Source organism: Microcaecilia unicolor, chromosome 3, assembly GCF_901765095.1.
Source record: "Microcaecilia unicolor chromosome 3, aMicUni1.1, whole genome shotgun sequence".
NCBI lineage: Eukaryota > Metazoa > Chordata > Amphibia > Gymnophiona > Siphonopidae > Microcaecilia > Microcaecilia unicolor.
This window is the reverse complement of record NC_044033.1, coordinates 305,783,612-305,799,934: the sequence shown is the minus strand read 5'-3', so window position 1 is coordinate 305,799,934 and position 16,323 is coordinate 305,783,612. Positions and strand designations below refer to the sequence as shown.

The window sequence follows — 16,323 nt, the reverse complement described above, 5'->3', positions numbered from 1 at the left end:
CAGGCTTATTTTTGAAAGTGATCGCCGGCGATCTTCCGACATATAGCGGGAGATGGCCAGCGATCTCTCAAAAGCGGCGAAATCGATATAATCGAAAGTGGCTTTTTTGACACCATCGCTGCTTTCCCGTCGCCGCACTGGCGAACGTTCAAGGGGGCATGTCGGTGGCATAGCAAAGGCGGGACATGGGTGGGCATGGGCGTGGCTACTAGATGGACGGCTTTCGCGGATAATGGAAAAAAAAGCGGCACTAAGTATTTCACCGGGTTTACTTGGTCCTTTGATTTTCACGACCAAGCCTCAAAATGTTGCCCCAACTGACCAGATGACCACCGCAGGGAATGGGGGATGACCTCCCCGTGGTCCCCCAGTGGTCACCAACCCCCTCCCACACTAAAAAAATAAAAATAAAAACTTTTTTTACCAGCCTGTATGCCAGCCTCAAATGTCATACCCAGCTCCCTGACAGCAGTATGCAAGTCCCTGGAGCAGTTTTTCATGGGTGCAGTGCACTTCAGGCAGGTAGACCCAGGTCCACCCTCCTACCTGTTACACTTGTGGTGCTAAGAGTTGAGCCCTCCAAACCCCCCCCCCCCAAAACCCACTGTACCCACATGTAGGTGCCCCCCTTCACCCATAAGGGCTATGGTAATGGTGTAGAGTTGTGGGGAGTGAGTTTGGGGGGGGGATTTGGGGGGCTCAGCACCCAAGGTAATGGAGCTATGCACCTGGGAGGTATTTGTGTATTTTTAAACATTTTTAGAAGTACCCCCTAGGGTGCCCGGTTGGTGTCCTGTCATGTCAGGGGAACCAGTGCACTACAAATGCTGGCTCCTCCCATGACCAAATGCCTTGGATTTCGCCGAGTTTGAGATGGCCGGCATTTTTTTCCATTATCGCTGAAAAACAAAACCGGCGATCTCAAACTCGGCGAACTCTGGCATTTGGCCAGGCTAAACCGTATTATCGAAAAAAAGATGGCCGGCCATCTTTTTCGATAATATGGCTCCGGCCAGCTGTTGCGCCACCGCCAAAATAGATCGCCTGCGATCTATTTCGCCAGCGATGTTCGATTATGCCCCTCCACGTCTCCAAGAGTCCTGCATTGATTCAATTCTGATAATAGCCTGCTTATCCTGGAATATCAGGACCTTTCCAGCAGCTTCCAAGTACAGTAAATAAGAGTTGTGCTTCTGTTAGACTTGCATTGTTCTAGAGGCATTATAGATGAAATGTCTGAGCTTGCATATACCTTGTTTCCCCAAAAATAAGACATCCCCTGAAAATAAGACCTAGTAGAGGTTTTGCTGAATTGCTAAATATAAGGCCTCCCCCGAAAGTAAGACCTAGCAAAGTTTTTGTTTGGCTTCGATGGGACATGGACACAGAAACCTAATTTTTTTCGCTGCAACCCAAAGACAAAATAATCCTACCTAATAAAAAGCACATCCAACGTTCTGAAGCCGCCAGCGTTGCAGTGAAGCCTGAAGCCCTGAAGTGTTCATCGGCTTCGTAATAGCTCCGCCCTCCACTCGCTAGCCCCGCCCTCGGAGCACAGCTGATCACAACAAAGTTGCTCACACTGTTCCGCCCTCCCGCCCCTCACGCCGTGTCACTCACTCAGTTCCTCGCGCTGCTAAAAAAAAACGTCACGGGGGCAAGGGGTCAGTAACGTGGGGGGGAGGTTGAAATCGAAGGGACGGGGGAATCTGCAACTCCATGGGAGGGGCGTGGGATGGGCGTTGTATATATATGGCCGCCCTTGCTCTCAGTAAAATACAGGTCAATGGCTCAGGCTAAAGAGCTAGGCCTCTGCAAGCAAATGGCTCATAATAAGAGCTAGGCTTCTTAAAATCAGAATAATCTCTGATACAAAAGAGAGCTAGCTTGTAAAAATCAGAGATCACCTTTGACACAGTTACATTTCACTGTGGCAAGTGCTGAACTGGCAAGGGTGGGGGCGATCTACTCTATAAACAATCCTGAGATTGGCACCTGCAAGATGTCATAAGCAAGAGTTGCTATGGTTACGTAGAGATAGTGCTGGGTCAGCTGCACCCCGGGTGAGAACATCCAAAGGGGGGGCTACAGGAAGGTTTGGGAATATGTGAAGTCATTCTGATCAACTGATAAGGACTAGGAGCCCAGTTGAGACAGCTGGGGTCCATTGAAATGAATAGGGCCAAAATTGTATATAAGCAGCAGTTTGAGGAGTATTAGTTCAGACAAGTCGAGACGAGACGAGAAGAAGGAGGAGATGAGAGGAGAAGATGAACAGAGAAGGGAGACTCCAGAAGGCTAGAGAGAGAGGACGTGCCATGATATGCGGTTCCATTATGTGAATGCTTAACCTACCTGTATTACCATTGGTAAGATTGTAATAAACTATCTTATTATATCTACTACATACTGGGTTCCTTTCTAATTACAAGAGTCCATACTGCCTGATGGTGTAAGCCTGTCATGAGCAGATTCAAGGTTGGGAAAGCTAGATATTTGGAGGGCATATGTAACTTTGCCCAGAGAGAGATGAGACGGGCCACTGCTTCCGCTGCTGGATTAGCAAAGGCAGATTCGGAGAAAATAAACATATTGGTAGCAGAGGATGGTTACTCCCTCTTGGGCTTCGAATCTGCCTTTGTAAATTTATTTAAAATTGCCCGAAGAGCTGTAAGTTCTAAACCCTTTTTCTCACATTTTTTTAATATCCTTATCCAGGGTCCCGAAACTGCCATTTCTTTCTGTAGCTTTTAAAAGTTTTCCCTAACAAGTGCTGTAGTTCACTATCTCAAAGACATGAGAATCTGGGAAGCTTGCCCACTTTAGCTGCCTTATCAGTCCAGCACTGCTTCGGCAGAGGAGGCTCTACAGTTCACTTTTAAAAGCTCAGAAAGTGATTTTTTTTTTTCCCCCCTTTTCCGTTCGTTTTTTTGTCCCTGTTCTATGCTGAAGTGGTACAAGTTAAACAGTCATTTACACAGGTATTCTTTTTAACCTCTCGCTGTCTATCCTCTGTCAACTGTATTGCTCCTAAATCCATCTAACTAACTCCCTCTCATAACTTTTTCATATCTTTCAACTCCGGTTTCCCCTCGAAACTGGTACAACTTTTTTTTTCAACATATTCTCGACGGTGGACTTATGCAAGGGTCCTTCCCTTAACACCGATGAGAAACAAGCAGGACTGGTTGGAGGTGGTGTTGAAAGACGGTAAAAGAAAAAAAAAAAAAAGGAGGAGAGCCTAAGTTGCAAAAATAGACAATGTTCATTTTTTTTTGTTCAACAATAAATGTGAATTCTTCTACATGAAAAAATAAGACATCCCCTGAAAATAAGACCTAGCGCATCTTTGGGAGCAAAAATTAATATAAGACACTGTCTTATTTTCGGCGAAACAGGGTAGTAATCAGGTTGTTAATGCCATGTATGCATGAGACCATATATGGACGGCTGGGCATGGTGCTCATAGTGCTTGCTATGCTTCTACAAATGGTAGGGAATAGTTTGGGGCGGCGTTGGAAGTGGAACTGGGGATAGAGCATGGGCACGCCCCCCCCAAAAGACATTCTGCTGCCCCCAATAGAAGATAAATCACACCAAAATGTGGTGCAAAACAATCAGAAATTGAAAATAGGCAGGCAATGGAATTTGCACATGCTAGGGGTTTCTTCACTAACCACTCCTTAGTAAAAATGCTCTTTGCTATAATGGCTGTTAGGAAACAAATACTGAAGGCGTCTTTTGAAATATAATAAATATAAACGTGACAAAGATTATTATAGAGGCGGTAACATCTATCCATAGGCTGTTCCAAAGGACGCAGACATAGTCACAAAGATAGAGAGATATTGTTGAAAGAAGTACCCATGAATGAAGGGACATCATCTATTGTAACTGGTGAGAAAACTAGGAAAAGAACTTGGAATGATTCAGACAAATTCTTTATATCTCCTTTTTCTACCCCCATTGATGACTCCACTATTATTCTGAGAACTGACAGCAGTCAGAGTCATATTTTAGACAAACTCTGGGATATTGAAGAGGGATCCATCAAGGAACCATCAGTTCTATCACAGGATAGAATTCAGAGTCAGGAAACGGGGGAGAGGAAGAGGATGAGGAATGAATCATTGCTGTCAGGGATCATACAGGAATTCGACATCCCAGTAATCAATCTATCCAGGACCACACTGAAAGACATGGAAATTTCAGTTTTAAAGAAGGGATTGAAATTTGTACCCACAACACCATACTGCTCTTTACAGACAAGTGATGCCTCTATGGTTAAATGTAAATCAACATGGATACCACCCGGACCTACTGACCCATTGATAGTAACATAGTAACATAGTAGATGATGGCAGAAAAAGACCTGCACGGTCCATCCAGTCTGCCCAACAAGACAACTCATGTGTGCTACTTTTTGTGTATACCCTACTTTGATTTGCATTTCATCAATGTGTACTGACAGACTTGCTTAAATTAGAAAACAGAAAGAAGAGGACTTTTTTCACCTCTCCAGAGAGGAATACCTGACACTGAAAAATCTCAGATACAATCAAGATATTACAATCAAGCCAACAGACAAGGGAGGGGGCATTGTAATTATGAATACCGAAGACTCTATCCAGGAAGTCCACAGGCCTTTTATTGTCAGCTTGACAAAGACCCTACAGAAGACCTGATAAAGGAAATCAATTTTGGGATCAACTTTGGGTATGGTTCTGGTTTTGTCACATTAAAAGAGAGAGACTTTCTCTTTAGAAAACATCCCATCCTACCAACAATATATATGTTACCCTCAAAGGTACATAAAAGTCTTGACAGTCCACCCGGGCAGCCGATAGTATCTGCAATCATCTCTATTCTCGAACCCCTCTCAGTGTTTGTGGAAGTTCCAAAAGAAGAGGACATTTCTCTGGTAAGTGAACACTATTTTGCTTTGTGCTTTGGGAACTTAGAGATTGGGGTTTAAAGGAGGAATTGTAGGTTAGTGATAGGCAAAATAAAAATATAAAAAGCAAATTTTATCAACTAATCTTCATAGTCTTTTCCACTTAATTTTAAAAACTTTGTACCACAACATTAACAGATAGAATCTAGCAGGCACTGCAGGATCTAGTTTAGTATTAAGGGGGAATAAAAAGAGAGAGAGAGGGAAAAGCAAGCAGGACCTAGTTTAGTATTAAGGGGGGAATAAAAGAGAGAGAGAGAGAGAAAAGTAAGCATTATTAACTAGTTGCCGTGGAGGGGCATAATCGAATGGCGCCGGCCATCTACATGGGCGGCCATCTGTAGGTCCAGCGCCACAAAGAGCAGTCCTGAACCGTATTATCGAAAAAGATGGCCGGCCATCTTTCATTTCGATAATATGGTTGGGGCTGGCCAAATGTCAGAGATGGCCAGTTTTGAGATGACCAGCATCGGTTTTTGCCAATAATGGAAACCGATGCCAGCCATCTCAAGCCCGGCCAAATCCAAGGCATTTGGTCGTGGGAGGGGCAAGCATTTGTAGTGCCCTGGTCCCCCTGACATGCCAGGACACCAACCGGGCACCCTAGGGGGCACTGCAGTGGACTTCAGAAAAAGCTCCCAGGTGCATAGCTTCCTTACCTTGTGTGCTGAGCCCCCCAACCCTGCCCCAAAACCCACTCCCCACAACTATACATCACTACCATAGCCCTTAGGGATGAAGGGGGCACCTACTGTGGGTACAGTGGGTTTGTGGTGGGTTTTGGAGGGCTCACATTTACCACCACAAGTGTAACAGGTGGGGGGGATGGGTCTGGGTCAGCCTGCCTGAAGTACACTGCACCCACTACAACTCTCCAGGTACCTGCATACTGCTGCGACGGACCTGAGTGGCATTTGAGGCTGGCATAGAGGCTGGAAAAAAAGTTCTTAAAGTTATTTTTTTGAGGGTGGGAGGGGGTTAGTGACCACTGGGGGAGTAAAGGGAGGTCATCCCCAATTCCCTCTGGTGGTCATCTTGTCAGTTTGGGCACCTTTTCGAGGCTTGGTCGTGAAAGAAAATGGACCAATTAAAGTCGGACAAATGCTCGTCAGGGACGCCCTTCTTTTTTCCATTATCGGCCGAGGACGCCCATCTCTTAACCATGCCCCCGTCCCGCCTTCAGTACGGTGCCGACATGCCCCTGGGAACTTTTGCCATCCCCGCAAAGGAAAGCAGTTGAGGATGCCCAAAATCGTCTTTCGATTATGCCAATTTGGGCGCCCCTGAGAGAAGGACGCCCATCTCCCGATTTGTGTCGAAAGATGGGCACCCTTCTCTTTCGATTATGCCCATAACTGTGTGCTTTTATCCTTTCCTATCAGAATTTTGTAGCTCCTTTTCCTACTTTTATTGATATTTTGTTTTTTCAGTTTGTAAACCGCCCAGATCTGCAACTGAGCTTGGCAATAGAGTAAGTTTTAATAAACTATAAACTATGGCACATACTTTGCTAGTGTGTATATGGGCTGAGTCTTAGCAACAGAGAATGTAGTCTAAGGTGCTGCAGTAGCTCAGTACCCTGAACCAAGAAAACTAAATGTTGAGTACAATTGTGAAGAATTCCTCTGAAAGAAGGTACAAGCAAGTGTTTTTACTGTGATGCATGTGTAAATGTAAAGAATAATAGTACTTACATGCGTAAGTGTACACTTACCTGCAAAACTGGCAACAGGGTACCTGAATGCTATTTTACAGTGATGTGTGTAAGTGGCATACCATATAACTGCAAGGTAGCACATACATGGTGGAGCATGGGCAAGGCTCCCACTTACATAACTTACAGAATAGTGCCCGTTATGTGCATCCCTGTTGCATTTATGCAACCACGGTTGCGCAGGTTTATGGCTGGTGTAACTGTGGGCACATAAACGTCAGGCACATTGATACAGGGCTATGCTAGTATTCTGTAATGGAATATGGGTGCTCAGGTGCCGTTATAGAATTGGCTTTCACCGTACAGCACTGGGGTGCTTAATGGAGGCACCTGGTTGTAGATTTAGCCCCATAATTTACAAAATATGTTGAAAATGTATGCCTTCCCCTTGGGTAATTTTATAAAAGCACTCTTATACATAAAGGCTGTTATATGCAAAAAATCCTTTATAAAAATTACCCTCTAGTCTAACCAGTAAATAGCAGCATTCCACAATTACTGGTTGTCAGAGCTGAAGGGGTTAATTCCTGACGTTCCATAACAGCGACATCAATTGGCTGAAAATGACATTTAAATTCCCTTATACTACTTTGAAGTTTGACAGAAATGGAGCTGATTGGAGAATTTGCCTTTTAAACTGAAACAGTTGAGAGCTGAATATAACAGTGCTGTGAGACTGTTCTATTGTTTTTGCAGTTTGTGGTAAAATCTCTGCTCCCAAAAGCCCATGGGGAACAGCTTGTGAGCCAGGGACCTGACCAGTGCAAGTGGAAATCTAATGAACTGGTGGTGGGTTGTCTCAGTAAGAGCATGTGTGCAGATGCTAGTGAGGCCTGTGCACTAATTGTTAAGACCCTTAAATGGCCAAGGGCCCAACCCCTTATAGGTGCTAGGGAATGATGCAGGGTAAAAATAGAGGGCCATCTCATGGGCTGTGCGAGTGGTGTAGTCACATAGGGCGCAAGGGAGGCAGGGCACAAAAATCACTCGTCCATTGTCTCCCCAGCGATGGCTGCGATACAGTGAACAGGGCAGGTGCAGTAGGGGCCATGTCGCACAGGGTGTTATAGCAGGACATGTTTATCCACTCATACCCTAGCTAAGATAATGTTCAAGCAACTTTCTTTAAACTAGTTCCTTATTTCCTGTTACTGTATCTTATCTATCTATATGTTCCATCTTTGCTTACACCTCATGCTGTCTATTAAAATGTTTTATTGTGTATTGGGTTGACATTGTAATGTAGTATACTACGCCATACTTTGTATTGTTATTTGAATATATTTACTGCTGTAATTGTCTATTGCTTATGTTTGACTTATTCTTGCTGTACACCACCTTGAGTGAATTCCTTTAAAAAGGCGGTAAATAAATCCTAATAAATAAATAAACAAAGTATGTTCTTAATATGTTTTGTTTCTTGCTTTTGTTGTAGCTGTAGATGCTCCATGCCCAGTAATCCCACCAATCAAACTCTTCAGTTATGGAGGGACCACAACATTAATGCTTCTGAGGCCAACTGGGAAAATTTCACTGTCAGTGTAAGTGAGTTGGTGTCTGAGCTCTTACCTGTCCAGTAATAAGGCATAACCTAGGGGTCAAAACAATCAGTAAGGACTGCAGCATGGCCTAGTCCTGGCTCCCCCATTTCTACCTGTGTAGTTCAGTTTTTTTCTGAGAAAAACGAGGATGGGACTTGGGTCAACAGGCAGCTCAGTCAGGTCTGCCAAGCATGATGTTTACATCTATCAATGTTGCTCTGAAAAGAGGCAAGTAAAAAATGTATTTTGCAAATTGTGCCTTAAAACCTAGAAAAAAACTTGTTTTGTCTTGTAACAAAAAAACAAAAATATTTGCACTAATCACTGAGAGGGTCTTTTACTGAGGTTCACTAACGTTTTTAACTTGCACTAAAAATCAGCTGGAACTAAATGCTGAGATGCCCATAGAAATATAATGGGCGTCTCAATGTTTAATGTGAGCTAAAAACGCTAGCACACCTAAGTAAAATTCCCCCTGAATTTCTGTAGAAAAATAAGTGATGATCTTGAATTAAAACAGTTATACATTTTCTAGAACTTTTTGTTCCAGCAATGAATGCCATAAACCACTGAAAAATTGCAGCTTATTTTTTATTGTTTCAGTTGTGTAATTTATTTCATTCATTTACTAAATAAATGGTTCAGAAGATACTTTTATTTTTAAAAGAATTTTGAAAAATAAAAAAGCATATCCAGACTAAATAGTTATGGGGAAAAAAAACATTCACAGACTAATTCAAAGACCCTTATTAAGCAACTTGGGATCCTGTGCTCCTCACTTTAACTAAATCTTGCTGCAGTGTTTACTGCACAAGCTTTTGAAATCTTCAGATTAATGGTGCATGTAATCACTGTAGCACACAAGTGCCCATTACCAGCCAACTTCAGTGTTAATAGCCTATTTGGGCCTTTCAGTTTAGAAAATAGCATTAAAAAATATTGCTGTAATTTACATGTCATTACAAGTGCTTTCTTCTTTATTCTTCTAAACATAGGAATGAAATGTGACAGCAGATAAAGACATCCAAGCATATTCAGTAATTACCAATTTTCCCTTCCTGCAGTAGTGCTGCAGTCTTTACTTGATCTTTAAGTATACTCTCATAAGGCTCACTGCAAGGGATGGGCAAGCTATGCAACCAACCAGGGCACCAGGTGGGGGTAGGAGGGAGCTCAAAGAGAGAACTACAGCATTCTTCTACCAGCACCCACTCTTCCTCTCTCTCACACATGCCATGAGATTCACACAGCAGCTTTTTGAACTACAAGAAGACCCATAGATACAAAGCGTCATGTGGTTCATACAGCTGATTGATGAACTGCGCTGGCAGCAGAAAGGAGCATTCGGCTTAGAAATGTTAGGCAAGGTGTATCCAAACAGGAAAACATTTTGGCAAATGAGTCATTATGTTGAATCATGGAGGTGTATTTTTCTTAAATGCATTCCTGTAAATGCATTGTGGGATATAAGGGGAACAAGTATATTTTTGTTTATTCTGATCACCTCCCATTTTGGGGACTGGAATTTACATATGCAGATATATTCCTGCAGGGACATCTCTCCCCTTTACTAGGTGCCTGTGCTTTCCTACCTGGTAGTATGAAGAAAGAGGAGAACCTGTGCTTCCCCATAGGGAAGCGCAAAGACCAATAAGAGAGAGTAGGTTCTGGATTGAACCAATGGTGAGATGATCCTCCTAGTAGCACTCCTAGCGGTGGAATTTATAAGATATTATCCACATGAAGATTCACTAATGCAATGAGTAAGTCAGAGCTACACAGAGTGGAGTTCAAAATGTGTTAGGAAAACTACAGCAGATAAAGGCCATATAGCTATTCCAGTTTGCCCATCTTTGCAAACTACTAAACTCTACATTCCCTTTCTCTCCCTCAGAGATCCTCTGTACTTGTCCCATTCTTTCCTGAATTTTGATACTATCCTTGTTTCCACCTCCTCCACTGGGAGGCTGCTCCACGTATTTACCACTCTCACCATAAATAAATATATATATTTTAAATACTCCTGAGTTTACCCACTTTCACCCTCATCCTATGACCTGCTTGTTCCAGAGTTTCCCAATCATTGAAAGTGGCCCACCTGTTCTTTTATACCTTTATTCTTTTATATCTTGGATGTATTTGAATGTCTTGTTGTTTTATATCCACTATATCACCTTTCCTTCATAGTGATTTGATATTTAAATCTGCTGTCATGTACTTTATTGACCATTTTAGTAACCACACTCTGAACCAGCTGCACACAGTACTCCAAATGATGTGTCACCATAGACTTATACAGAGGCACTATCATCTCCATTCTACTGCTGGCCATTCCTCTCTCTATGCACCAGCATCTTTTGGCTTTTGTTGTCCCCATATTTACATATTTGGCTACCTTAAGCTCATTTGATTTGATCAGCCCCAAATACTATTCTTCTTTTGTGCACAGTAGAACATCACCCTCAATACTGTACCAAGCATTTGGGCTTCTGTAGCCCAAATGTATAACCAGCATTTTTTTAGCATTGAATCTTAGCTTCCAAATTCTAGATCAGGCCTCAACAAATTTTCTTAAGCTCTAGGGTCAGACTTGAAATGACTGTAATTATTTATGCACATTTGTAAATCAAACATTTGTAATGTCCTGATTGTGGGATGTACAGCAAGTTGCAGAGAAGGATTGTATAAGAGGATACTATTTTTCACTGCCCACCAACCCAGTTGGGCCACTGGATGACCGGGGAGTAAAAGGGGCACTCAGGGAAGATAAAGAAATAGCAGAAAGATTAAATGAGTTCTTTGCCTCGGTCTTCACCGAGGAAGATTTGGTTGGGATACCGGTGCCGGAGAGGGTATTCGAGGCTGACGAGTCAGAGAAACTTAATGAAATCTCTGTAAACTTGGAGGATGTAATGGGGCAGTTCTGCAAACTAAAGAGTAGCAAATCTCCTGGGCCGGATGGCATTCATCCCAGGGTACTGATGGAACTAAAAAATGAGCTTGCGGAGCTACTGTTGTTGATATGTAATTTATCTTTAAAATCGAGCGTGTTACCAGAAGATTGGAGGGTCGCTAATGTAAAGATGATTTTTAAGAAAGGTTCCAGGGGAGATCCGGGGAATTATAGACCGGTGAGTATGACTTCGGTGCCAGGCAAAATGGTAGAGACTATCATTAAGAACAAAATAACAGAGCACATTCTAAAGCATGGACTGATGAGACAAAGTCAGCATGGATTTAGTGAAGGGAAGTCTTGCTTCACCAATCTACTGCATTTCTTTGAAGGGGTGAACAAACATGTCGACAAAGATGAGCTGGTGGATATTGTGTATCTGGATTTTCAGAAAGCGTTTGACAAAGTCCCTCATGAAAGGCTCCAGAGAGTCATGGGATCGGAGGTAGTGTATTGTTATGGATTAAAAACTGGTTGAAAGATAGGAAACAGAGAGTAGGGTTAAATGGTCATTATTCGCAATGGAGAAGGGTAGTTAGTGGGGTCCCTCAGGGATCTGTGCTGGGACCATTGCTTTTTAACATTTTCATAAATGACCTGGAGGTGGGGGTAACTAGCAAGGTTATCAAATTTGCTGATGACACAAAATTGTTTAAGGTCGTCAAATCGCAGGAAGATTGTGAAAAGTTGCAAGAAGATATTGCGAGACTAGGAGACTGGGCATCTAAATGGCAGATTTATTTATTTAGATCATTTATACCCTGCTTTTTACCACATAAAGCAGCCTCTAAGCGGCTTACAATGAACTAAAGAAACAATTACAATGACCAGTAGAGAGGGTAGAGGGAACGGAGGAAGAAGGAAAGGGAATATAATGACGTTCAATGTGAGCAAGTGTGATGCATGTGGGAAAGAGGAACCCGAACTATAGCTACGTCATGCAAGGTTCAGCGTTAGGAGTCACAGAACAAGAAAGGGATCTGGGAGTCATCATTAATGATACGTTGAAATCTTCTGCTCAGTGTGCTGCTGCGGCTAAGAAAGCAAATAGAATGTTTTAGGAAAGGGATGGAAAACAAAAATGAGTATATTATAATGCCACTGTATCGGTCCATGGTGGGACCGCACCTAGAGTATTGTGTTCAATTCTGGTTGCTGCACCTCAAAAAAGATATAGTGGAATTGGAAAAGGTGCAGAGATGGGCGACAAAGATGATTAAGGGGATGGGACGACTTTCCTATGAGGAAAGGCTAAAGCGGCTGGGGCTCTTCAGCTTGGAGAAAAGGCGGCTGAGGGGTGATATGATAGAGGTATATAAAATAATGAGAGCATACTCTCTTTTCCTCTCCCCCTAATCCCTGCAGCACACCAAACACCCAGTCATCTCAGTAACAGCAGCATAAACCCTCTCTAGCACCAGGTATTTTATGAAGTAATACAAAATACATTGCTCAGAACTTACAGAATAAATCTGTCATTTCATAACAGCACCAACTTCCAAAACTCACACAAGAACATACCTAGGAAAAGGCAATACCATGAACACTGCAGTGAGCCCTAGAACATACACCAACTAGGAAAATTGAACAAGTCAGATTACTACAGATCCCTATTCAGACACTAGGCTTCTGTCATACATGCAGAACACAGATAGCTGATTTTTAAAAAGGTTTCCAGTGGTGATCTGGGAAATTATAGACTGGTAAGCCTGGCTTCACTCCCGGGGAAAATAGTGGAAACTTTTGTAAAGAATAAAATTACAGAACACATAGATAAACATGGTTTAATGGGACAGAGTCAGAATGGGTTCAGCCAAGGGAGTTCTTGCCTTACCAATTTGCTTCATTTCTTTCAAGGCGTAAATAAACATGTGGATAAAGGTGAGCTGGTTGATGTAGTGTATCTAGATTTTCAGAAAGCTTTTGACAAAATTCCTCATGAGAGACATCTGAGAAAATTAAAAAGTCATGGGATAGGAGGCAATGTCCTTCTGTAGGTTAGAAATTGGTTATTGGACAGAAAACAGAGAGTAAGGTTAAAAGGCCATTTTTCTCAATGGAGGAGGGTGAATAGTGGAGTGTCACAGGGATCTGTACTGGGACTGGTGCTATTTAACATATTTATAAATGATCTGGAAAACGGAACGAGTGAGGTGATTAAATCTGCAGATGACACAAAACTATTCAAAGTTGTCAAAACACATGCACATTGTGAAAAACTGCAGGAAGGCCTTAGGAAACAAAGACTGGGCATCCAAATGGTAGATGAAATTTAATGTGGACAAATGCAAAGTGATTCATATTGGGAAGAATAATCCAAATCATAGTTACTTGATGCTAGGGTCCACCTTAGTAGTCAGCACTCAAGAAAAAGATCTAGGCGTCATTGTAGACAATACGCTGAAATCTTCTGCCCAGTGTGCGGCAGCAGCCAAAGAAGCAAACAGGATGCTAGGAATTATTAGGAAAGGGATGCAAAATAAAACTAGGTTTATTATAATGCCTCTGTATCGCTCCATGGTGCGACCTCACCTTGAGTATTGTTTTCAATTCTGGTCGCCATATCTCAAAAAAGATATAGCAGAATTAGAAAAGGTTCAAAGAAGAGCAACCACAATGATAAAGGGGATGGAACTCCTCCCACTAGAGGAAAGGCTAAAGAGGTTAGGGCTCTTCAGCTTGGAAGACAGCCAAGGGGGGGATATGATTGAGGTGTTTAAAATCCTGACTGGTGTAGAATGGGTAGAAGTGAACTGATTTTCATTCATTCAAAAAGTAAAAGACCAGGGGACACTAAATGAAAATACATGGAAATACTTTGAAGTCAAATAGGAGGAAACATTTTTTACTCAAAGAAATTAAGCTCTGGAACTTGCTGCGTTAGGATGCAGTAACAGCAGTTAGCGTATCTGGGTTTAAAAAAAGGTTTGGACAAGTTCCTCTAGGAAACGTTCATAGTCTGTGATTGAGATGGACATGGGGAAGCCACTGCTTGCTCTGGGATTGGTAGCATGGAATGCTGCTACTAATTGGGTTTCTGCCAAATACTTGTAATCTGGATTGGCCACTGTTGAAAGCAGGATACTGGGCTAGTTGGACCATTAGGCTGATGCTGATCTATGGTGATACGTGGGGGAAAGAAAGGGAAGGGAAGAACTGATACCAAGCTAGGGGGATAGATGGGGGGAGGGGAGGGCTGATACTGGGCTTTAGGACAATTTCTAATTTGTGGTCCTTTATTAATTGATGACGGTTTGTCTGTGTTCTGTATGTGACCGAGGTGAGAGATTCTGCTGGCATGTGGTTTATGTGATCTATGAGTCTGGAAGATTTAGTGTTAAGTCACAAAGTACCTGGCAGTGAAGAGATTTGGTGTTGTTGATATTGAGGTGCTACCAGAATTTGAATACATTTTTGCTTTGGAAAGCAATAAGAGGAAGTATTCTAGCTATGTTCTGTATGGTACAGATTCCATAGCAGGGGCGTAGCCAGACCTGACATTTTGGTGTGTGGGGGGGGGGGGCAGATTTAACAAGGGAGGGTACTAGGCATATAGGCATGAGTAGTGCTTCGTAGACCCCTAAATAATGCCTTACAGTGTACTAGATAACGAATTTCTAAGTAAACAGTCTGTCCTGCATCAACATATAGCACATGCACACTTATGGAAACCTTGGAAGCACTGATATATTTAAATGAAGTTGCAATATCCCATAACTTAAACTTTACCATTAGATTAGACTTGAGTCTGGTCAAACTCTCACACACATCACAGTATCCTGGAAAATAATTTGCAGTAGCACATATCCCTCAACTTTACTTTGATTTAAGAAATATAAAATGCCTTATTAAACTATATTAATAAAATAAGTCTTCTTGTCCCTTCCTCTGGTTCTACTGCTTTTTCTCCTTTCTGAAGCTGACGTTAACCAGTTCAAGTCCCTGGAGTTCCTCACAGTGTTCCTTCCACCCCCTTCGCCTTACGAAGGAGCAGACAAATAAAGGATTGTCTGCCAAATTACTTTGAGTCCCTTTTACCAAGCATGCTGGCGTCGGCGCATGTTTTTGATGCTTGCCAAGGCCCCCTTTTACTGCAGTGGGTAAAAGGTAGTTCTTTCTTTTTTTTTTTAGGAAATGGCCGTGTGGCAAGTGAAGCACGGCCATTGGGATGTAGGAGGAGCCAGCATTTTTAGTAGACTGGTCCACCAGACATCCCAGGAAAGCAATAGGGCACCCTATGGGGCACTGCAGTGGACTTCAGAAATGCTCCCAGGTACACATCTCACCATTGCTCCCTTATCTTGTCTGCTGAGCCCCCCAAAATCCACCCAAAACCTATTACCCCCAACTGTACACCACTACCATAGCCCTTATGGGTGAAGGGGGCACCTATATGTGGGTACAGTGAGTTTCTGGTGAGTTTTGGAGGGCTCACAGTTTCCTCCACAAGTGTAACAGGTAGGGGGAGGTATGGGCCTGGGTTCACCTGTCTGCAGTGCATTGCACCCTCCACTAGACTACTCCAGGGACCTGCATGCTGTTCTAATGGACCTGAGTATAACATCTGAGGCTGGCAAGTAATGTTTTAAATCATATTTTCGGGGGGTGGGAGGGGGTTAGTGACCACTGGGGGAGTAAGGAGAGGTCATCCCTGATTCCCTCCAGTGGTCATCTGGTCATTTCAGCAACGTTTTGTGCCTTATTTGTTATAAAAACAGGTCTAGCTGAAAACATCTTAGTTTTAGTCCTGAACGGTTTTGCTTTGTTTCATTACGGATGAAAAATGTCCAAGTATTACGAATGCCCAGATTTGAACGCACTTCTGACGGACTTCATAGAATAACATCTAAAAATTGGTTTTGAAAATACCAGTTTGGACGTCTTTGTGAGAAAAACGTCCAAATGCAGATTTATGCCACTTTTTGGATGTTTTTCTCTTTGGAAAATGAGATCCGTGGAGGGGCATAATTGAAAGGAGCGCCCAAGTTTTCCTGAGGACGTCCTCGCAGGACGTCCCGGCGAAGGGGCGGGGAAACCCTTATTATTGAAACAAGATGGGTGTCCATCTTTTGTTTCGATAATAGGGTCAAGAATGCCCAAATCTTGACATTTAGGTCATCCTTAGAGATGCAGCGCTGCGTATGCCTTGTAGCGCTATAGA

At 42.8% G+C, this 16,323-nt stretch overlaps 1 protein-coding gene across 2 annotated transcripts in view; it reads left to right on the top strand.

Moving 5' to 3' along the window:
* SLC4A8 (solute carrier family 4 member 8) overlaps window positions 1–16,323 on the top strand; it is a 492,841-nt gene that overhangs the window by 398,122 nt on the left and 78,396 nt on the right. For both annotated transcript variants that reach the window (XM_030198274.1, XM_030198272.1), the window contains exon 15: window positions 8,104–8,209. In XM_030198274.1, coding sequence (XP_030054134.1) covers window positions 8,104–8,209 — 106 coding nt within the window. The remainder of the gene's footprint in view (window positions 1–8,103; window positions 8,210–16,323) is intronic.